Genomic DNA, 23150 nt, shown 5'->3' on the forward strand with positions numbered 1-23150 from the left:
GTGCAGAGGAATGACAGACAAGACTAGAGGGGGGAGCACTCGGTAGAGTGCAAAACCTCCGCCGCCAATACTGCTGGGTCACTTAAGTGAACCCGATATCCTATTCATTGTAGGTCAAAACGGATCAGACTCTATAGACGTGGTTCAGTAGAGTCTGATCCGTTTTGATTGAATAAACTAAACTAGATCGACACGCATGCAGAAATGCAAAAAAAAAATAAAATAAAAAAAAATCGGAATTTTTTTGAAAAAAAAATTTCAAAATGTTTTTTTTCTCCAACAAATTTTTTTTTTTGGGGGGGGGAGGGTTGGAAATAACTTAAAACGTGTATAAATGCAAAAACAAAAATTCAAATATTTTTTTCAAAATGCCCGCCATAGCGGCCATATTGGACTTTGGACCAAGTCCAAAATCTAATGGCATGATCCTTGGACCATACCTAATCCCCCCACCAAGTTTCATCGAAATCCGGAGGAGTTTTTCCGGAATACTGTTCACAAACAAACAAACAAATACACGGGTGAAAACAGTAACCTCCGTCCATCTTCGATGGCGGAGGTTAAAAAGAGTAAACTAACCTCAGTTACCACTGTTACCCATTTCGATCCTTACATTTATGGACTAAAGTTTGAACTGTGTAATGATCATCAAGATTTAAAACTTAATGCGATTTAAGACACCTTCAGGTCAAATAGCCCCACTCGGTGCATAAAAGTTAAACATGCGAGTTTAACCCTTATTCTGTCCTTTTCATGGGGCAACAGCTAAATATAGCATAACAATTGTGCATTTTGTGAGGAAAGCACCAAATTTGGCACACTAGTAGCCTAACATATTATGAACAGATTTGGATATTGGGCCATCTCAAATTTTTGATGGCAGTGGAAAATGGCTGCCACAGCCATCAGCGGCTGAATTTGAGATGGCCCAATATCCAAATCTGTTCATAATATGTTAGGCTACTAGTGTGCCAAATTTGGTGCTTTCCTCACAAAATGCACAATTGTTATGCTAAGTTGCCCCCACTATTTGGGGTGTTTTTACACCCAAAGCACATATATATATATATATATATATTGTTGAAAATTTCAGAAAGTACCATCCTTTTGATCATGTGCCTTTACGTCTGTTTGCGAGTATGTTTCATCCATGGAGCTAAATTTTTGATTTGAGGCATAATCGGCCGACTTGTTAAAATTCTTCTGGGGTGCATTCACATCCCGGGACACCTCATTCTGTCATTTGGGATATTTTTACACCCCAAGCACATATTGTCAAATATTTCAGAAAGTACCATCTTTATGTTTATATGTCTTCGTCTTGGATCGCAAGATTCGCAAACGTTGTGATGCTTGCCTCAATTTTGTCTGTCTTGACCACATTGCAAGCATACTGATCTGCAAGGAGTGTGTCTGAAGTCATCGGCAGCACTGACCAAAGGTAGCTTGATTGACTTTGCACAACTACCTGTGCATTTTATACCCATTTCTTCAAGGCAGATCGAGATAGTTTTATTAGTGGGGTGCAAGTACACCCCAGGTAAACCTGCTTAGTTTTCATAATTACGCATGGTCGGAGGGAGTTTTCCACATTGAATTTGTGTTGGTTTATACATGTTTTCATGTATTGAGATACATAAATAAAGTAAATATTGGTGTTGCATCGCGATAGAAGCTCGATGTTGAAAAGGGGTGTTTTTTTCAGCATTTTTATTTTGTTGTTTAATATCTATGATGACCATAAAAATAGGACCACAGGTCCTGAAGCTCACCTGGATCAGGTACAACAGTCAATGACGTCATAAAATATTGAAATTTTGTTCATGCACATAATCTGATCAAGTGATGACTCGAATGGAAGCCCTCTCGATACCGATTGCAGGTCATGTTTTTGGCTTAGGGCATGGCTATGCTGCTGATGCACTGCCCCCCTGTAGGTTAGGGCAGGAGTTTTGTTTTGGCGTTTTAGGCCCGAGTTCAACCTGTTTATGAGCGCAAATATTGATGCGGTCAATATACAGTACCTTCGTTGGGCATCAGATATGAAGCTTGTGGCCAAGTTTCATCGAAATTATGTGTTTGGTTCAAGCGATAATGACTGAAATGTTTCCAAATTCACTGACTGACTGAATGACACCTTCAGACACTGCCCCATCACATGAGCTCACTGGTCTAAAGTCCAGGTGAGTTAAAAATCGTAAACTCGCCCAGAAAGTGTACGATTTACCCAAAAAGGCATCACGAATAATAAATATATCAATTATGTTTTGAAATAATCCGTGTGTTGCGTTTTATTGCTCTTTTAAATAAATCTGGTGTTGGCTTAATGGTTAAGGTGGCTGGCTTGAGATATAAGGGTCTTTGAGCCCCTGTCTCACCATTGAAATAACACCAGATGGGTTGACTCAGCCCGTCATCCTTCCGAGGGTGGCAAAATGAGTTCCTGCTTACTGGTAACAGGAGCACTGCAACAGCAACACAGCTGCACTTCCAGACATGATGCAACCAGCAGCCACAGGCTGCACACAAAACAATTTCTTGAGATTCAAGGGGTGTGAATGCACCCAAAATGGTCTGAAATGGTTAATGTTTTTCCTTGGGTGAGGATGAGTGTTAATGTCACCGACTTACAAGGACAATCACACACAAATGCAGACACTTTGCTTATGATGGCTCTGTCTGTTTTGTGTGCAACAACAAAGGAGAGAGAAATAAGGTAACAAATATTTTTCTGTATTTGTTGAGGTTGGGGGAAAGGGGCTGGGTCTGGGAGCAGGGATATATGCACTGGAGATGACAATGCTCTGGTTGAGAATCCAGAATGTGCGGATGCACTGGATGGTTGTTTTTTATTTTTTTTAGACATTGCAACAGGAAGATCGTGACTTGCATCTACTAAAAGAGGCTGAGCTTGATCGAGTTGGGAGGAAATTTTGCTTCCTCATTCTAAAATGTACCGGGCCCAGGGAAGCAGTAAGATTGAAAAGATGGATTATTGCATCAATGAGCAGTCTGCATAATGAGGTGAGAGATTTGGTTGATAGCAGTTACGTAATAATCGGAAAATCCCCCGAAGTACTGGTGCGACATCATGGTCTGAAAATGGTGGACCAATTTTGACTGAATAGGCTGAGGAAACGGTTCCACATTGCCGGAAATATTGGGTTCTGCGAAAAGGGCTCGTCAGAAGAGTCTGCGCTGCTGATGTTATACCAGGTAGAAGAACCCATGGTGAGAGTCACAGAGGATCTTGTGGGTCCCCTTCCACAAACCTCCCAAGGGACGACATATTGGTGGTGATGGACAATTTGACCAAATGGCCCGAGGGCTTCCCTTTGTCAAAACAAGATACAAATAAATTAATTATTTATGCAGCATGCCTGTGGTAGGAATTTTGAATCTGGACTGTTTTTTTAGGCTGAGTGACATCTTGGATACAAGAAAAACCAGAATCATCCCCAATCATGTGATTATAGAATGGTGTTTTAACAAAACAATGACAACTCGGTTATTAATGCAAGTGGCTGAGAATGAGATAATGGGATACACAATATTATTATCCTGCTCCCTTACAGGATGGCAGTGAGCAATACTACCGGCTCAACCCCAGCCATTCTAACGTACGGTTGGTAATCGAGAGTTCCACTGGAGTTGACCTATGATAAACTGCCAAAACCATGTACAGTCACTACCGGATTTAGCGGTGGCCAGGTGGGGCCATGGCCCCGGGGCCCCCCGCAATTTTGATGACATTTTGAAAATCCCTTGAAAATGTGCTTCTGAAGTTGTATTGTCGGTGAATGAAGATTGTAAACTCTTTGTAAGGATATCTTTTCAAAATTGTCTGTCATTGTGAGGGTCCTTTTCAAGCTTTGGCTTTTTCAAGCCGTTTCTTCCACGGTCCACAGAACGGATCCAACGTGGTCAAAAATTCCCGGGGCAAGTCTCGGGCATTGGGGGCCGCATTCGGATCCTTTTTTGGATCGATCATCGATGCTTCGGATGGTTGAGCGTGACCAACTAACTACGGCACTGCCCGCCAGAGCCCAGCAAGCACAGACGGAATACAGAGGTCCAGCCGGAGGAGAGGTGAAAAGGTGAAAGTCGACGTGGTAAAACTAGGCCAGGCCAGCTCAGCACACGGCCGGCAGGGGTAGTATTGTACACACTGAAACTGCGGCTGGCAGGGAACGCTGTCGGTACCCTGCTTACTGGCGCGCATAGCACAGTAACACGGTGCGACTTTCTATGTTCCAGGTTTGTGAAACATACTTGTTAGAAAGTCTTTGGTGTTTCAACATATGTATGAACGTTTGGTACTCTTGTGCCCATGAATGTTTCATGCAATTTATGAATACCATGTTGGTGTAGTGCAAGCCTGTAATTCTTACTTTCTTGGCGTTTTCCCACCAGATATGGTGAGAGCTTCCGGTTTCTTGTCGGTTGGTGAAAGTGAACCGTCGCCATATTGTCTTTGCTCGCTGAGCGAGACATTCGTTTTTCATGCCATTATATTAATAAACATTGTGCAGAAAGGGAATTTCGGTGTCTCGTCTCATCCAAGCAGTTTGATCACGGTATTTTCCTGGATCCACTGTTCATCGTTATCCTCCGTATTAGCACGTAGGTTACCAGAACCTACTTTTCAATACTTGTTGTTCGTGATTGTGGTACGTCCCACGTGCACTCTGACAATATCTTGGTTACTTGGTACCTACCAGCTGCAGAAACGACAATGAGCGGCTTCGGTGACGACAGTCACTAATCCAGGGCTCCACGGAAATATGACGGTGGTGCTCAAAAGCGGAAACGCTCCAAGGAAAAAGATGAAAGACACAAGGCCGTCGTCGACAAGACCCAGAAAATCTCAGAGTTTATCACTCCTGCACAAACAGGCGATTCGTCCATGACAGAGGCTGGAACACCAACAGAGACGGAACAAGCAGATTTGGTAACTCAACCCTCACGTCAAGATTCGCCCAACATCTCAGAAGGTTCCACCGATGAAGAACATGCATCACATGAAGATGCGCGAGATACACTGACTGATGGTGGACCTGGCTTTGCCAATGACATTGGATGTTGGCCTCCTGGGCGACCGTCGTCAGAGATGATCGACTTCTGGTCATCACGAGATTTGGAACCCCTGCAGAATTCGACTGGTCCCTTTGATTCATCCATACAGCTCGCTGAAGGTAGGAAACGCTGCTGCTCCAAGAATCTTTTTTACCGAAGACTACAAAACGGAGAGTCCGTGAAAAGGTCCTGGCTTTGATTCTCCACATCAACCGGAAAAGTGTACTGCATCGCTTGCAAGCTCTTTGGAGGTGCGACTGCCCTGGGCGGGGAAGGATTCAACGACTGGAAGAATGCCAGTCGTTCAATCGAGGTGTATGAGCGTTCGCATGTACGAATATCATCCGCTTGTCAGACAGAGCAACATCCGCAGGTCGTGTGGATACTGAACTCGTCAAACAGGTGAGTGAGATTGCGTCCTATTGGAGGGAGGTGCTGAAACGAAGTGTGAGCGTGATATCGTTTCTCGCTGAGCGTGGTCTGGCGTTCCGTGGATCGGATGAAATTGTTGGGTCATGGACGAATGGTAACTACCTTGGTTTAATGGAATTACTTGTGGAATACGATCCATTTTTGGTGCAGCACATTCAGAAATATGCCAACCAAGGTAGTGGCCACACCAACTACTTATCATCTATGACATGTGAAGAGTTAGTCTCCATAATCGGAAAATCTGTTCTGGATAACATCGTCGCTCGTGTGAAAGAGGCAAAATACTTCTCTGTGTCAGTGGATTCTACTCCTGACATAAGCCACATCGACCAGCTCACAGTTATTCTACAATACTTCGAGAACGAGGCTCCAGTGGAGCGTTTCATGACCTTTCTGAGCAACACAGGACACACTGGACTCCAGCAAGCGACGGTATTACTGGATTTTTTGAAAGCCACTGGGTTGGACATCGCTAACTGCCGAGGACAGTCTTATGATAGCGCATCTAATATGAGTGTCCGATACAATGGGATGCAGGGAATGATCAAACAGGAGAACCCTCTCGCAATATTTGTGCCATGCGTGACGCACTCACTGAACTTAGTTGGTCAGTCGGCCGTGGGATGCTGTAGACCTGCAGCAGCATTCTTTGAATTTGTGGAACAAGTGTATGTATTCTTTACAGCTTGCATGTCCCGCTACGCCAGATTATTTGATGCCCAGAAAGCCAAAGGTCTGCAAGTACCAAAGCGCCTCAGCGACACTCTCTGGTCGGCTAATTCTGATGCAACCCGAGCTCTTCCAGACGGTTACAGCGAAATCATGGATATCCTCTATGAAATCGCAAACGATGAACAACCGAATAGTGAAACGAGAAACACCGCCGAGACACTTCACCAAACGATGTGCACGCTCGAGATAGGGTTCTATGCTGGTTTCTGGTCTACTGTCCTTGGTCGATTTGATCGTACGAGTAAAACCCTTCAGTCACAAGCTACCGATCTCAACACAGCCGTGCAGCTCCTCAAGTCACTGGCGAGCTTTGTGCAGTCATTACGCGATCAGTTTGATACATTCGTTGTTGACGGAGTGGAGCGCTCAGGTACGGAGGAATTCACTCGCGGATCGCGTAGACGAAAGCGTAATGTCCGCCTCGCTCCCTTGGACTACGGACACACTCCAGAAGTAGAACTATAAGCCAAGGAGTCCTTTTGCATCAGTGAATACGTTGCAGTGATCGACGTACTGCTGTCGCAGTTGGAAAAGTGTACAAACGCTTCCAGCGAGATGAGCGACAGATTTGGATTCCTGCGTGCTCTTGTTCAACTCGAAGTGGAGCAGATTCGAGAGTCATGCTCGAAGCTCGTCGAGCTGTATCGGGAAGATATATCACCTGACCTCACAGAAGAAATGATTCAGTTTCAAGCCATGATGAAAAAGTTAGAGCCAGACTCGGGCCGTACTGAACTCGAGATGTACAGTTTTCTCATCGAGCGAAAACTCACCGATACTTTTCCAAACGTGGAAGTGCTGCTTCGGAGTTACCTCTCGCTGATGGTGTCGAACTGCTCTGGGGAGCGCTCGTTTTCGAAACTCAAGCTTATCAAGAACCATCTTCGCTCCACGATGGGGCAGCAGAGACTGGTCAATCTGACCATCATTTCAACCGAATCCGATGTGCTCAATTCCATGCCGGTTGACAGTATCATATCTGAGTTCGCTGCCCTGAAGTCGCACAGGAAGCTTGTCCATTGATTAAGGCACCGTGTGTATGTTCATTGATGTGGATGACACTGCCCTATATTTGTGGTCGCTGGAAGTCGGCTATTAATCACCATTTCGGATTTCTCTTGTCCAGAGGGTTTTTAGAAGTTAGAAGATTTTTAGTCGAAGTTCGTAGTATGATTTATGACAGCGCGTTGTTTGTTATTTTCATATATTGGTCCATCTCTATCTCTTACTCTTGCAGCAACAGCATTTTTGTGATTTGATTTTAGAATGAGCTCAGAGATGAGTCATCAGCTCATAGATAAGTCACCAGCCATATCAATAACAATCCGTCCATCTTGTCATATTGTCAGATTTAATTGTAATTTGTGAACATGAATGCCAAATCATTCCTGATCAGGATCTGCCAAATCTATAGAAACAAGTTCAGTTGTTGATGAGAAAGCAGTTATAATTTAAGTTGTTGATTAATCTCCAAATTTGGGGGCCCCCCACAATCATTGTGCCCACGGCCCCCCACATGGTAAATCCGGCCCTGCGTACAGTGCAGTATCACGATCAAACGGAAGACCAAATACCGAATTGGAGTCATCAAAAGGAACCTGGATAGGATTCGGGTTTGAACTGTAACTCCTCTACCCTCATACCCATCCGGGTGCAGCTAAGTGAGCCTTACAGAAAATTTCTGAAGGAATTCACTTCTCCAAAACAGATAGATAAAGAAAGAGAAATAAAGTTTCTGGAGTTGCCAATACAAGTTCAGAAAAACAAAAATCTATGAAAGTAATACTTTGAGGGTAAGAGAGACAAAGGAAAAGGAAGAGCAAGGATTCTCAGAAAATCCTCGCTGCTCGAGTATGTTGAAGTTACAAACTCGGTTAAAAGGAGTGCAACAGATTGCACACGACCAGCTCGGGATGTGTACTAAAACTAGATGCGATTCCCGCGCATGTGGAAAGCATTTCAGCAATGGAAACGCAATTTGAGTCAGCTCAAAAGGAAGAAGGGACTCTGTCCAAAATGTGTATCCTGCTAGAAGCGTGCATGTTCAATAACACGAGTAGATAACACCATTTACCCGGTGAACCAGAGTCCAACGGGATTGCACCAATCTGTCAAAAAATAAAACAAAATAAAGAGTTTTTTGTAGAATTAAACCCCGACTATGCAGCTCAAAGTTAAGTACACACCTCTGCTTCAGCCAAGTCATTTCCTGACAGGATGGAGTAAAGCAGAAAAAAAAGATGATGAATGAATTGGGCAAGTCCACATGAAGACAGAGACACAGAGACACAGAGAGACACAGAGAGACACAGAGAGACACAGAGAGACACAGAGAGACACAGAGAGAGACAGAGAGAGACAGAGAGACACAGAGAGAGACAGAGAGACACAGAGAGACACAGAGACAGAGAGAGACAGAGAGAGACAGAGAGACACAGAGACACAGAGACACACAGAGAGACACAGAGACACACAGAGACACACAGAGACACACAGAGACACACAGAGACACACAGAGACACACAGAGACACAGACAGAGAGAGAGAGAGAATAAATCCATTGACTCAATTTAAATGGACCGACTTGTAGGGATTCACCTGGTGATAGGTCTGCGAGTTGAGCTGTTCATTACTTGTGGTTCGAAGACTCAATATCATGCAAACTGAAATGGGCAATTGTTCATAATATAATCCGTAGGCCTATTTACCAGCAATCTGCATCAAAAAGCCTGTCGGCCTCATCCCCGACGTCACCGTGAGAGTTATCCAAACCAGAATTGCCTACTCGCTGCCAATCACTCACCTCTGGTTCAAAGCGGTACGATTTGATTACCACCATAAAGTTACTTACACTGTCCATTCAATGACACTTTCCAAGTCATTGTTCTTAATCTGTATTGTGGAAACGCTGCTGGAGTTACGGACATCACAATCGCTCAATGCAATCAATTTCCTTTTGGACCGACACACCATGTTCGACTTGTGACGTCAAAAAATGGGAGTCCGATGATACTGGAATTGGGGAAATTACCTTTGAAAATGTCATTTTTCTTCAGAAAAGGGTGCACGTCACGATAATTTACCAACAAGGCACCGTGCACACAAAGAGCACAATTCAACTGTGTACGTTACTCCGATCCCAAAGCGCAGTGTCTCTTGGATAACCTCCTCCTTTCCAGATATAATTTTCACCCCATTATTTCTTGCACTTGACAATATATATATATATATATATATATATATATATATATATATATATATATATATATATATATATATATATATATATATATATATATACACTAGTACGTGCCCGTAAAAAAAAAAAAAAAAAAAAAAAAATTATAAATAAATATTCAAACCGCAAGCAACAAACAACAACCATGCAGGCCGTTTCGTCGCTCTCACGTGCCCGTACGTGCGTGGCCCGGAAGTTCGAATATTATTCGCAGTTTAGTCTAAATACCCAATTATTCAATTAGCGCCAACGTATTTTACCTTTTCGCAATGTTGTGGCAAGGAAAAACAAAAAGAGAAGAGAGAAAAAAAATTTACTTCCTGGTTCAGAGCATACCAGCACTCTAATGTTACAGAAATTTATACACTGCCTAATGTGAAAACAATCATAACTTGGGGCATTGTGTTTATCTATAAATGCGCATAAGAAATCGAGAAATTATTAGAATACACGAAGTCATCATTATCCGGACGTACGTACGTTGTAACCCGTAATGGCGAACGCGGCTGTGCTTCCCTTTCCCATCGGCAACGCCCACGCAACATATCTTTCATTGGTTTGGTAAATAAATGGCCATAACTTGGGAAGCATTTGTCCGATTAATATCAAACCTTGAAAAGGCACATCCTCAGGTCCCCAGCAATATACCTGGCAAGTTTCAATTAGATCGGACCAGCGGTTGTCGAGAAACGGCGGTCACAGACACACACACACACACACACAGCTGGAAATATATATATATATACATGACATATATATATATATATATATATATATATATATATATATATATATATATATACATGACATATATATATATATATATATATATATATATATATATATATATACATGACATATAAATACATATAAATATATATATATATATATATATATATATATATATATACATACATATATATATATATATATATATATATATATATATATATATATATACATACATGACATATATATATACTAGCCAAACCCACGCTCTGTACGAAGTTCCGAAAGTGAGGGTTCGTAAGGATGTCAATATATGTAAGGGATTTTATGATGTAATCAGTCACATGATTTGGCAGCCATATTGTTTTTAACATCCAAACCTTCAAAAATCTTCTCCAAAACGGTTGAACAGATCGAGGTGAAAGTTTACAGGTATGATCACCTATCCATGAGGAACAAAAAATTATCCACCTTTGACGTCACAAGTCACATGGTTTGGCAGCTATGATTTTTTGAAGAATAAACCTTGAAAAACCCTCTTCCCTAGGACGGCTGGACAGATTGAGGGGAAACTTCACCCACATGTTCCCCAAGCCTTGGGGATACCGGGGTGTTCACAAATAATTAATAGGTCACATAGTCTGACAGCCATATTAGATTCAACAAAAATCTTAAAAAGTTATTTCTCTTGAACCGCTTCATCAATTGACGTGAAACGTTACACTTATGATATAATCGTCATGGGGAATAAGTGTTTTTTAATTTCATCCTGATCGGATACATGGTCTGGCAGCCAGAATTATTTAATATTTTAAATCTGAGTTCAAGGATTTCAATCAAACTTGGTACAAGTATGTATAATTACGTAATACTGTGGGTGGAGGCATATCTAGCAATGTCGCGACGTCGAAGAGTGCTCTTCTAGTTTTACCTGCATACACGTATCAGCCTTTTTTGTTATTCCAGCTATTCCTTAAAACAGGACAATTGATCATATTTCAAATAATTCTTTCTGTTCCACAAAACTAAATTAACAGTTCTGGAGGAGGAGATTGGGACCATACTCTATGCAGAGCGTTGGTGCTGCCTAAGCAGTCTTCTGGGCTATTGGGCACAATCCTGGACGGGTCGCCACTCCGACACAGTGGAAGTGCATATCTAATAACACAATCAGTTCCTTTCTCACAATCAGTTCCTCCACGAGGTCCTGGGGAAGAGGGTTTTTAAAGGTTTATTCTTCAAAAATACCAGCATGCTGGCACTCATTTTGCCAACTTCGGAAGGATGACAGGCCGAGTTAACCCCACCAGGTATTAATTCAACAGCTGAGTGGGATTTTAACTCAGGACCCTAGGATCCCAAGCCCACCACCCCAACCATGAAGCCAATACCAGGCATAAGAGTTCTGAAGCCCGTGCAAATGAATGTTCAAATGCCCCTGCACACCGCCAGACCAACAGTTAGCGCCGGTTGAGTGTAAAAGCCTGAAACAAATTAGCAAAGATACAAAATAAAATACCACCTGCTGGAAATTTATAACTTATGCCACCTGGTTCAAAAACGCAACATTTATACCCTTAACAAAATCATCATGAATAAAGTAATATGCATCATGTAAACTAATACTGTGTACACAACACACACACACACACACACACACACACACACACACACACACACACACACACACACACACACACACACACACACACACACACACACACACACACACACACACACACACACACACACACACAATCATTTTCAAAACAATATCTTGGATCAGTCAGCTTATGTGCCCATGATTGGTTTTACCTGGCAGTGCAAATTCAGAGCATGGAACTTCTCTTGCAGCTCAGACAGTTGTCTCTGCAAGTTTGAATTATCCACAGCTTTTTCACCGTCCACCTCAGTTTTACAGGAACCGTTGCCCTGAAGTCGTAATGTGCTCATCTCTGCACGCAGCTGCTGAATCTCTTGCTGATAGACCAAAACTGACGCTTTCTCACAATCAGTCATCGACCCTTCAGGGAGCCGGCAAACCTTTCCACATTCATCATAGCCTTGTCCTTCCTGATTATATTTTTCTTCCATGTTAACCCTATTTGCTGTGGAAGCGATTGTGGATTCCAAATGTGAGAATGGCTGTGAAACTGGCCCCAGGCCTTCTGGGCACGGCTTCGTTCCTCCACGATGTTGGGAGTACAATGCATCCTCTTCCAACTGTGCGACATGCTCACGGAGCTGCTGGTTCATGGCCATTCCGGCATGTCGCTCACGCGCCGCTTCTCCTAAAGTTTGCGCCAGCTCGGATAGGCGTAGCTCGAGGTCAGCGGCACGAGCCTCACTCACCTCCGTGCGGCAAGCCAAAGCCTCTTCATTTATCAACGCCTATGGCAGAGAAGCATATCAAGGGACATGGTTTCCAAAAATGCTTTAAATACATTGTTATGGTAATAACCATTTAGGTTTTCTTAAATCACAACAGGATATGCCAAAAAGCAAATAGCCAAAAGAGGAGTACACTTGTCTGCATTGACTTGGGTTGTAAAACCACAAAGATTCATAACAGAAACTTGAAAGCCATACTACTACAGACAAAATTATGTGCAGCATTAGACATGTGTCACCTCCACATTTTTGATGTTACCAAAAACATTGCGGGGACAGAAAATCTGTGCATGAAGGAACCCGATCGAGCAGGTTTTCTTTGGGTTTGAATCAGATTTGGAAAAAATGAATTCACACACATCGTCTGACCTCAAATACCAGTTTAATGTTCGGCACCCAGCCATCTGCAAATCTATACTAAAATGTCAGTGTGTCAGTGCGTCTCCATAACTCCAAAACCCCAAAACGATGGAACCGAGCAGCCTAAAACTTTGCATGCATACTCGGGGAACTCCAAGGGAGTGTGCGAGTGAAAATTGGGTGTTTGGGTTAATTAAAACAAAGATAATTAATGGCATTATTTAATTATATCCTTGACCTATGAATCACTGCACACATCGCTTTTGTAAGTGCTATATTTTTCAAATTAGGAGCTTGGAGCGATTTCATGGATTATATGATGCAATTTTCCTCGATCTACTATCACAGAATTTGGAGGATCAGAACACGTGGACGAAATAATACGAAATCTGGAGTGAAATCTGAAAATGTTAACAAATCGGCGATGTTTACTTTTTTGGGGGGGTATGTGCCATTACCAGTCAGCTTGCTATCACTTGCCCTGCCAGCCATTCGTTATCAACCATTTCATTGGCCACTTGCCAAGCGCCCTACACTACGACAGTCGATTGCAGTACAGTTTGTGTCCCGATCGGGATGTACAGTCGGCAGTTGTTATAAGGAGAGGTACGTATACAGCACATATGGACAAGGTACATATGGGTAGATTTGGATCTGTAAAGGGACTGTGTGTGTGTGTTTGGTGTGTTTGGTGTGTTTGGTGTGTTTGGTGTGTTTGGTGTGTTTGGTGTGTTTGGTGTGTGTGTGTGTGTGTGTGTGTGTGTGTGTGTGTGTGTGTGTGTGTGTGTGTGTGTGTGTGTGTGTGTGTGTGTGTGTGTGTGTGTGTGTGTGTGTGTGTGTGCGTGTGCGTGTGCGTGTGCGTGTGCGTGTGCGTGTGTGCGTGCGTGATTATGGGCACCGTGGTGGTAAAGTTTCACCCCGTATCTTATGATGATGATGATGATGATGGGTGGTGGAGGTTTTAACTTTTATCCTCAGCAGCGTACGAGCGATCACCTTTTCCTTTGTCCTCGTGACTGTTTCGAAAGCAATTGGTTATTTTCTATGAACCAGGTGTGCTTTAGAAAGGTTACATGGTTTCCCTTTGTGAGTTTCAAAGCAAAATATTGTTATGGCTGTGGAAATTCGCATTACACCATGAAGGGCCCGTAGGTGAGATATCTCTAAGTACATGTGCAGTTAGCCCAAACCCGTTGTATAGAGGGAATTTATGTGATTCATCCGGGCTGCGATCCTTTGAGTTAGGCGTTTTTCTGTTCCATCTTTATTTGGAACTAACCACATCTCAACCGCCATCACACAACAACCACCAAGCCAGCCATCATCACCAACTGCAACCACGGTCCAACCCTCGGACAACAACAACAACGCCAACAGCCACGACCTTTACCTTCACAACTCCCTCCCACATCATCGCATCACCGCCATTCCCAAACGGCACCATAACCATCAAACCACCACCGAAAACCCTCCACCACCTTCACCTCTCTCCTTCTACGGCCATTCCCGCACCACCTGTGAACACTGAGCGTCGGGCTGTCTCGGGCCCGTTCGGCGATTGATGCCGAACGCACCGAGCCGCGAGCGCAAATAGCGGCCTTTCCGAGGGAAAATTCGGATCAAGAATGCTACACGCCCACTTTTCCTCCGTCCAATTAGCAAGCGTGGGGCGGCTTGGCCCCGCCTCTAGGCGCGTCTGTGTGAAATCGATATATGCAAATTCTAGGATCAGGGGAGGTTCACGCCCCCGTTTCCTCCGACCAATGGGCGAGCGCGGCTCCGCCCCCCGAGGTCATCCTGATCCGAATATTTGCATATTAGCTGCTCCTGCCAGCCTATAAGAAGGCGAGCGCAAGGCGAATGGTCAGTCGAGTCGGGTGGCGAAGTCATCGGTGTGGCAGAGAGTTGGGTTCTGCAGTCAGCTGAGGAGAGTGTCATCGAGTTGGGTTCTGGAGTCGGCTGAGTAGAGTTGCGGGAAGAGGCAAAGGAGCTCGGGTCCGAGGCGAGAACGGCGGTCGGCGACGAGGTCGCGGTGTGGGATCGCTCATCGCGGGACCCAAGCCAGCCAACCATTCTCCTCCCCCAGGGCATCAACAATTCCCCCTTTCCCCCGCGCTGAGATAGTGCAAAAAGGGGGCCCCATTCCCACCCCACTCCAAACGTCGTGCCACGAAACCCACCAAGGATCACGGAGTCGGGGCACAGCCGCGCGGCCACATTTGCGGCTCGTCCGCCAACGTGTCACGAGGACGCGGGTAGGACCCCCCCGGTCTCGCGGGCCTGGCTGCTCCTCCAGGTCACGCGCACATTTGGCCTACAGGCCTGTCTGCCCCCTTGTCTATGAGGGTGGCTTCTTTCCTTTGCTTTTGAGTAAATGTGTGTTGGCGCCGTCTGCGAAGTAGAACTGCATAAGTGTTGCCGTGTGTGCACGTAGTCGGTATTAACTCTGCGTCGTTGTTGCTTTTGATTTGGTTGCTATATGTGAATTTTGACTGTATGGCTGTATATGTGTGCTTTCTATGTGCCGGGAAATAAATGTGCTTTGTGTGAACTGTTTTCCCGTTTCGCTTTGTCTTTTCTTTATTGACCCTCCATCCTGCTTCATGTAAAGGGTTCGTAGTGGGCTTAATACGCCCAGTAATTAGTCGAGGCCGACGATAACACCGCTCGGTTATCACTGTACCACGGAACGGACCGCTTAAACGGTTCGTGTCCGGAGTCGGCCTGTGGCGTGGTACGATCGCCTGGTCGACCATCCACGCAGGTACTTAGGTAGATCGAATTTGGCGAGCAACCCTATCCTGCGCGGGTGGGCAATTGGCACGGTCGTGGTGGGGTTAAACCCCCACCCGTGACTAGCTCCCGGCGTTGTTCCAAGAGGGTCACAACTGAATTGTCCGTCCGGTGGGCGACGTTCCGCGATCCGAGTTACGTGGCCGTCCGCACGCCGGTGGGCGCGAATTCGCAACAATATATTTGATTACATCTGACTTCCGAGCTATTCATGTGTTTTCTAAATTACTGAGACAAATTTTTTTTCCACCTGTCACAAGATGATTGTGTGTATGTGTGTGTGTGTGTGTATTTGTGTATGTGTATGTTGTTCATAAAGCAAAACATATTCTCTGCCAAATCTCTGTCTCTCTCTCTCTCTCTGTGTCTCTCTGTCTGTCTCTCTGTCTCTCTGTCTGTCTCTCTGTCTCTCTGTCTGTCTCTCTCTGTGTCTCTCTCTCTCTGTGTCTCATCTCCTTCCCTACCCCCCTCTCTCCCACAGGATGTATCTGGACGGTGGTTATATCTGGAGAGACCCTCCCCTCACACTGCCTTACTTTGCCCTCCCCTCACCTCACACTGCCTTCCCTTCTCCCTATCTCCTCACTCCTCCAACTCTTCTCCCCACCTCCTCACTCCTCCACCCCTCCTCGGTTGGTCTCCCGACCTCCTCGCTCCTCCACCCCCATCTCTCTTCCCTCTCCTCCTTTGTATACCCGTCAGCGAAGTGAAGGATGGTATTTGCTCATAAGAAATAAAACAAGAAGTTGATACTCGAGATCCCCCACCTTTTGGGTGGTGTGAGGAAAAGATGTGTGTCACATGAAAGCTAAATGTTCATCAGTTTTTGAAATATCTCGTACACAAGCCAAGTTACCGAGGTGGTTATCACAACAACATAATTCAACCAATCACCGCCATGATCTAATCAGGTTGAAATAAGGTCAGGAGGAATAGATATCTGCAATATGAAAGCTAAATGCTCAAAGGTTTTTGAAATGTCGTGTATTGAAAGTATGTGGACAGATGATCGGTTGGAGCTCATTTTTTTTGTCCCCCGTCTTTGACCTATGCGGAGGGGTGGAGACCTACAAATACAATTACTTTTTATACTGATGTAATGGCTTCAGATCAGCTTTGTTTCGCAAAACAATTTCCTGTTTCTGGCATCCGTTGTTCGGTTTCATTTTGCTACATTAAAAAAAAACATTTCTTTTCTGTTTCCTCTTCCATGAGCCTGTCGTTAAGTCGATGTCGTTGAATTCCCAGGATGAGTTGATGTTGGAGAAAGTAGCGATGGGAGACCAGTCAAGAAATTTGATGGCTGCTTGGAGACCCTGCCAGTCGGCTTGAGTGAAATGCCAGACTCGACGGCGCTGAGGTGGTTCTCTGATAACAGCCAGCGATGTCCACTTTGACAAGGACGTGGTCAGAAGAACCGATTGGAGTGGAGGAAAAAACATTTTCAGGGAAATTTGTCAAAATCAGATCCAGAGGAGAGTACCATTGATTGAGATCCGGGTCAGGAAAATGACCGATTGAGTCAGTCCCAATGAGTCGCAGAAAGCTTTTGCTGAGGTGCCATGACAGGTGAGAGAGGTACCCACACCTAGCCAACTGGCATGATGACAATTAAAGTCACCACATATGAGGAAGAGAGAGTTTGGATGAGAAGATAGAAGATGGTCCATGTTTTCGGATAATGAGGTGTAAATGGAGTCATCACTGTTTGGTGGACGGTACAGTACACATATAAACATGAGGTGGGAGTGGAGGGAAGCCGTAGCCAGAGGTATTCCTGGGGGTGTGGGGGAGTGACGGCAGTGCATGGAGAGTGAGGAATAGAGTCTTTGATGAAGAGAGCAACTCCTCCACCAGGACGAGACTCAGGTCTGTCATACCAGAGGAAGGAGTAACCAAGGAGAGATACTTGGGAGTCAGAGACGTCTTGGGGGAGGAAAGTTTCTGTTCGGCAAATGTCTAGTTTGTCAGTGGCAACCTGTATGGAAAGATCTGTAAGGTTTGAGCGAAGGCCCCAGATATTTGAGGTCCACACTGTTAATGAAGAGGGATAAGCCTGGTGTTGGCGCAGTGGTTAGGGCAGTGGCTTGGGACCCAAGAGGTCCTGAGTTCAAGCCCCGTTGGGACATTGAATTAATATATGTATGTATATGTATATATATATATATATATGTATATATATAATGTGTATATGTATATATATATATATATATATATATATATATATATATATATATATATGTATATATATAAATATATATAAACCAAGTCGAAAACACCAGGGGGTTGACTCAGCCTGCCATCCTTCCGAGGTCGGCGAAATGAGCACCAGTTGTACTGGGCCCGGTGTATGCCCCGGTTAGAATAGGTGTACCATATCCCTGTGTGTCGTAAGAGGCGACCAGGGCTGCGGCCAGGAAGGGCATCCGGCGTAAAAACCTATGCCAAATCATTATGCGGACAACAAAACGAATTTCCATACCGGATCGGTCGAGGCCCGGGTTACCAACGACCGCCACCGGTACCGGTGGTCAGCAGGGTACCAGTGGAAATTGTGCTACTGCTGGGCGAAGGAGGAGAAGGAGACGGGAAGGCGAGTCCGGAGGCAGTGGAGAGGGGGAAGGGTAGAAGTGTGGGAGGTGAGAGTTGGAACTCTGAATGTTGGGACGATGACTGGCAAAGGGCGCAGAGTTGGCTGATATGATGGAGAGAAGAAAAGTGGACATACTGTGTGTACAAGAGACCAAGTGATGGGGAGTAAGGCGAGGAGCATTGGAGGTGGTTTCAAACTGTTCTACCATGGTGTGGATGGGAGGAGAAATGGTGTCGGGATAATCCTGAAGGAAGATCATGTCAAGAGGGTATTGGAGGTGAGGAGGGTGTCTGACCGAGTGATGAGTGTGAAGTTGGAAAATTGAAGGGGAGATGATGAATGTCATCAGTGCATATGCCCCACATATGGGGTGTGAGATGGAATATAAAGAAGATTTCTGGAGTGAGTTAGATGAAGTGGTGGAGAGTGTATCCAAGGATGAAAGAGTGGTGATTGGAGCAGATTTCAATGGACATGTTGGGGAAGGGAATAAAGAGGATGAGGAGGTGATGGGGAGGTATGGTCTCAACAAGAGAAATGTGGAAGGGCAAATGGTGGTAGAGTTTGCAAAAAGAATGGAAATGGCAGTGGTAAACACGTATTTCAAGAAGAAGGAGGAACACAGGGTGACATACAAGAGTGGAGGAAAGTGCACACAGGTGGATTACATCTTAAGTAGGAGATGCAACCTGAAAGAGATTAGTGACTGTAAGGTTGTGGTAGGGGAGAGTGTAGCTCGACAGCATCGATTGGTGGTCTGTAGGATGACTTTAGAGGTGAGATTGAGGAAGAGAGTGAGGGCTGAACCAAGGACCAGATGGTGGAAGCTGAAGGAGGAAGACTGTTGCGTGAAATTTAGGGAGGAGGTGAGACAGGCGTTGGATGGTGGTAAAGATGGGTGGGATGATTGGGCAACGACAGCAGAAGTTGTGAGGGAGATAGCTAGGAAGGTACTTGGTGTGACATCTGGACAGAGGAAGGAAGATAAGGAGACTTGGTGGTGGAATGAGGAAGTACAGGAAAGTATAAGGAAGAAGGGGTTGGCGAAAAAAAAGTGGGATAGTCAGAGAGATGAAGAAAGTCGGCAGGAGTACAAGGAGTGGCGACGAAAAGCAAAAAGAGAGGTGGCTAAGGCCAAGGAAAAGGCATATGACGAGCTGTATGAGAAGTTGGATACAAAAGAAGGGGAAAAGGATTTATACCGATTGGCAAGACAGAGGGACCGAGCTGGGAAGGATGTGCTGCAGGTTAGGGTGATAAAGGACGAAATGGGAATGTGCTGACGAGCGAGGAGAGTGTGTTGAGAAGGTGGATGGAGTACTTTGAGGAGCTGATGAATGAAGAAAATGAGAGAGAGAGAAGGTTGGAAGAGGTGGAGATAGTGAATCTGGAAGTGGGGTGGATCACTAAGGATGAAGTGAGGACTGCTATGAAGAAGATGAAAAGTGGAAAGGCGGTTGGCTCCAGATGGTATACCAGTGGAGGCATGGAAGTGCTTAGGAGAGATGGCAGTGGGGTTGTTAACCAGATTGTTTAATAAAGTCTTGGAAAGTGAGAGGATGCTGAGGAGTGGAGATTAAGTGTACTGGTTCCTGATTTTCAAGAATAAGGGTGATGTGCAGAGCTGTGGAAATTACAGAGGGATAAAGTTGTTAAGCCACACCATGAAGTTGTGGGAAAGAGTAGTGGAAGCTCGGTTGAGAGGAGAGGTGACGATTTGTGAGCAGCAATATGGGTTTATGCCAGGAAAGAGCACCACTGATGCGATGTTTGCTTTGAGAATGTTGATGGAGAAGTATAGGGAAGGCCAGAAAGAGTTACATTGTGTGTTTGTGGATTTAGAGAAAGCTTATGATAGGGTGCCAAGAGAGGAGTTGTGGTATTGTATGAGGAAGTCGGGAGTGTTGGAGAAGTATGTGAGGATCGTGCAAGATATGTATGAGGACAGTGTGACAGCGGTGAGGTGTGCGGTAGGAATGACGGACCGGTTTAAGGTTAAAGTGGGATTGCACCAATGATCGACTCTGAGCCCTTTCCCTGTTTGCAATGGTGATGGACAGGTTGACGGACGAGATCAGACTGGAGTTCTGCCATGGACCATGATGTTCGCGGATGACATCATGATCTGTAGGGAGAGTAGGGAGCAGGCTGAATCGAGCCTTGAGAGGTGGAGGTACGCACTGGAGAGAAGGGGAATGTTAGTCAGTAGGAGTAAGACGGAGTACATGTGCGTAAATGAGAGGGAGGGTGGTGGTATGGTGCAGTTGCAAGGAGTTGAGGTGGGGAAGGTGGATTGGTTTAAATACTTGGGATCAACTGTCCAAAGTAACGGAGAGTGTGGGAGAGAAGTGAAAAGAGAGGGCAGGCAGGATGGAGTGGGTGGAGAAGAGTTGCAGGAGTGATTTGTGACAGAAGGGTAGCTGCAAGAGTGAAGGGGAAAGTATACAAGACGGTAGTGAGACCAGCTATGTTGTATGGTTTGGAGGCGGTGGCGCTAACAAAAAGACAGGAAGCAGAGCTGGAGGTGGCAGAGTTAAAGATGCTGCGATTCTCGTTGGGAGTGACGAGGATGGATAGGATAAGAAATGAGTGTATTAGAGGGACAGCGCAGGTAGGACGGTTTGGAGACAAAGTGAGAGAGGCGAGATTGAGATGGTTTGGACATGTGCACAGGAGGGAAACGGAGTATATCGGGAGAAGGATGTTGAAGATGGAGCCGCCAGGCAGGAGGAGAAGAGGAAGGCCAAAGAAGAGGTTCATGGATGCAGTGAGGGCGGACATGCGGGTGGTTGGAGTGTCAATGGAAGATGTGGAGGATAGAGCGAAATGGAGACAGTTGGTCCGCTGTGGCGACCCCTAACGGGAGCAAGCCGAAAGAGGAAGAAGAAGACTGTTAATGAAGAGGGAGGGGAAGAGGCTTTGGCTTTGGGTACTTTTTTGGTCTTCCGGGCCTGGGTTTGTCAATTACAGATGATGTTTCTCTGTACTTGTTGATTGTCCTTTGGAAAGCACGCCTTGAAAAAAAAAAAAATCTATATATATAAAATTAAAAAATAAAGCCGAGTGACGCGAGCTATTCCACTCAATGTTTATCCTTCTTTCTGGAGAAAAACAAAACAAGGCAATCTTCTGCTGAAATTTCAGCCATTTTGTTTCAACCCAACAGAATTCTGATAGAGATTTGTTTTCTGCAGTACAAAAAGTGGGCTTTTGGCTTTATAAATGTGAAGAGAAGAACACCTGATGTTAATGATGAAGAACACCTGACAATGAGTCATCATTTCGATTTCATTGATAGATGTGATGGATTTCCTGCAACAACACTTCATATTAGCTGCTCATATATAGTTTACTTTGAGTTGCGATCACAAGTTTTTGAAGATTCTGATCAACGTGAATTAAAGATTTCTGAGTGCCTAAGTGACAAGCTTGGTTTCTTCTCACCTAAACTAAGCTGTATTAATAAGTCAACATCGTTATAACAGTCAAAAATATTAGTGGAAGCTTTGAATAAATTGTTGATGCTCGTAACATCTATTTATTGTAACTCCTGAATGTGTTGAAGACTTTTGCACAGTAGTGTTTTTATCTACTCGAGCTGTGACCAACCAGTATCAAGCACAGCATTATTCAGATGAGAAATGAACTTGTGCAATGGTTACTTTGTTTTCTTGAAAAACAATTGCTAATAAAACAACTTCACATTTCTTCCAGCTGATAAGGCACAGTACAAGTGTCTAAAGAGTACACACAAAACCTTTTCAGCTTCTTGCTGCAGTTGCCTCCTGAATTCTGTCTGCATCTCAGAAGCTTCTCTCTGCAGCTGCTCCAGCAATGGGTTAGGTCGAGAACGTTGCTCCTCTAAATCATTCAGTTGCTGGCGCAGCTTGGCCAACTCCGAGGACAGACCACTCACTACCGACTCACACTCTTCATGGTGCCGCACCCGATCAAGCTCCTGTTTTTGATACAGTGGTATGGAAGAAAGAGGATTGGTGGAATAGAGGACATCATCCCATTGGAGCAGCAACAACAATCTATAAGCACCTGCACCCAACAACAACAATCTCTCAGCAATGAACTACAGTTAACATGTCCATTAAAAAATTAAATTAAATTTTAAAAATATTTAAAAAGGTACCCCAGACCTCAATGGCAGCTTCCTTATGCATTTCTGACTGCACCAAGGAAATCTCCATTTCCTCACGCCGTGCACGCTCTTCAGCCAGCAACCGTTGCAACTCACGAAGCATTGCTGCGTGATCTGCATGCTCCTGTATGAGGATGGGCAGAGTAGTCATGCAGTACCAATTACCATGACCTGGATTTTACATCTTTACAGCTGCTTTCTGTGTCCATAAGACATCAGTTTGTTCAAGTGTGGAATACCGCTGCACCCCATCCAGAAGTTTTTAACAGTCTTGCAGCTTTATTTTTATGCAAAACAAGTTTGACATTTGTCCAAGAAAAGACCCATTTTTATGATTTGCATTTTCAGGCAAAGTGAAAGTCAAAACTCCCATATTTCACAGGAAATGCACACATCAAATAAAACAACCTAAAAATGTTTTCCATCACACATGATAAACAGATAACGATATGGTTCAACTTCAACTACGACAACTATCCCAGTAAGCCTTGCAGAATGTCAAATCAGCATGAAACAGCGATCACACGGACACGTTTCTGTACGATTGACCCAGAATCGTTTCAAATGAAACTTTTTCGCAGACTCATTAAATAAAGAATGCACAAAAGCATAAAATTGGATTAATCATCACCTATTCCCAAGATGCCTTTGATCTG

General features: G+C 44.6%; 1 protein-coding gene across 6 annotated transcripts in view; it reads right to left on the reverse strand.

Moving 5' to 3' along the window:
• The window catches only part of GCC1 (GRIP and coiled-coil domain containing 1), a 39620-nt gene that overhangs the window by 3287 nt on the left and 13183 nt on the right, over nucleotides 1-23150 (reverse strand). For all 6 annotated transcript variants that reach the window (XM_085894687.1, XM_085894685.1, XM_085894686.1 and 3 more), the window contains 3 exons: nucleotides 22493-22618; nucleotides 22102-22302; nucleotides 12023-12598 (listed from right to left, as the gene is read on the reverse strand). In XM_085894687.1, coding sequence (XP_085750813.1) covers nucleotides 12023-12598; nucleotides 22102-22302; nucleotides 22493-22618 — 903 coding nt within the window. The remainder of the gene's footprint in view (nucleotides 1-12022; nucleotides 12599-22101; nucleotides 22303-22492; nucleotides 22619-23150) is intronic.

Source organism: Eptatretus burgeri, chromosome 9, assembly GCF_056783735.1.
Source record: "Eptatretus burgeri isolate ZD-2024b chromosome 9, Ebu_testis_v1, whole genome shotgun sequence".
Taxonomy (NCBI): Eukaryota; Metazoa; Chordata; class Myxini; order Myxiniformes; family Myxinidae; genus Eptatretus; species Eptatretus burgeri.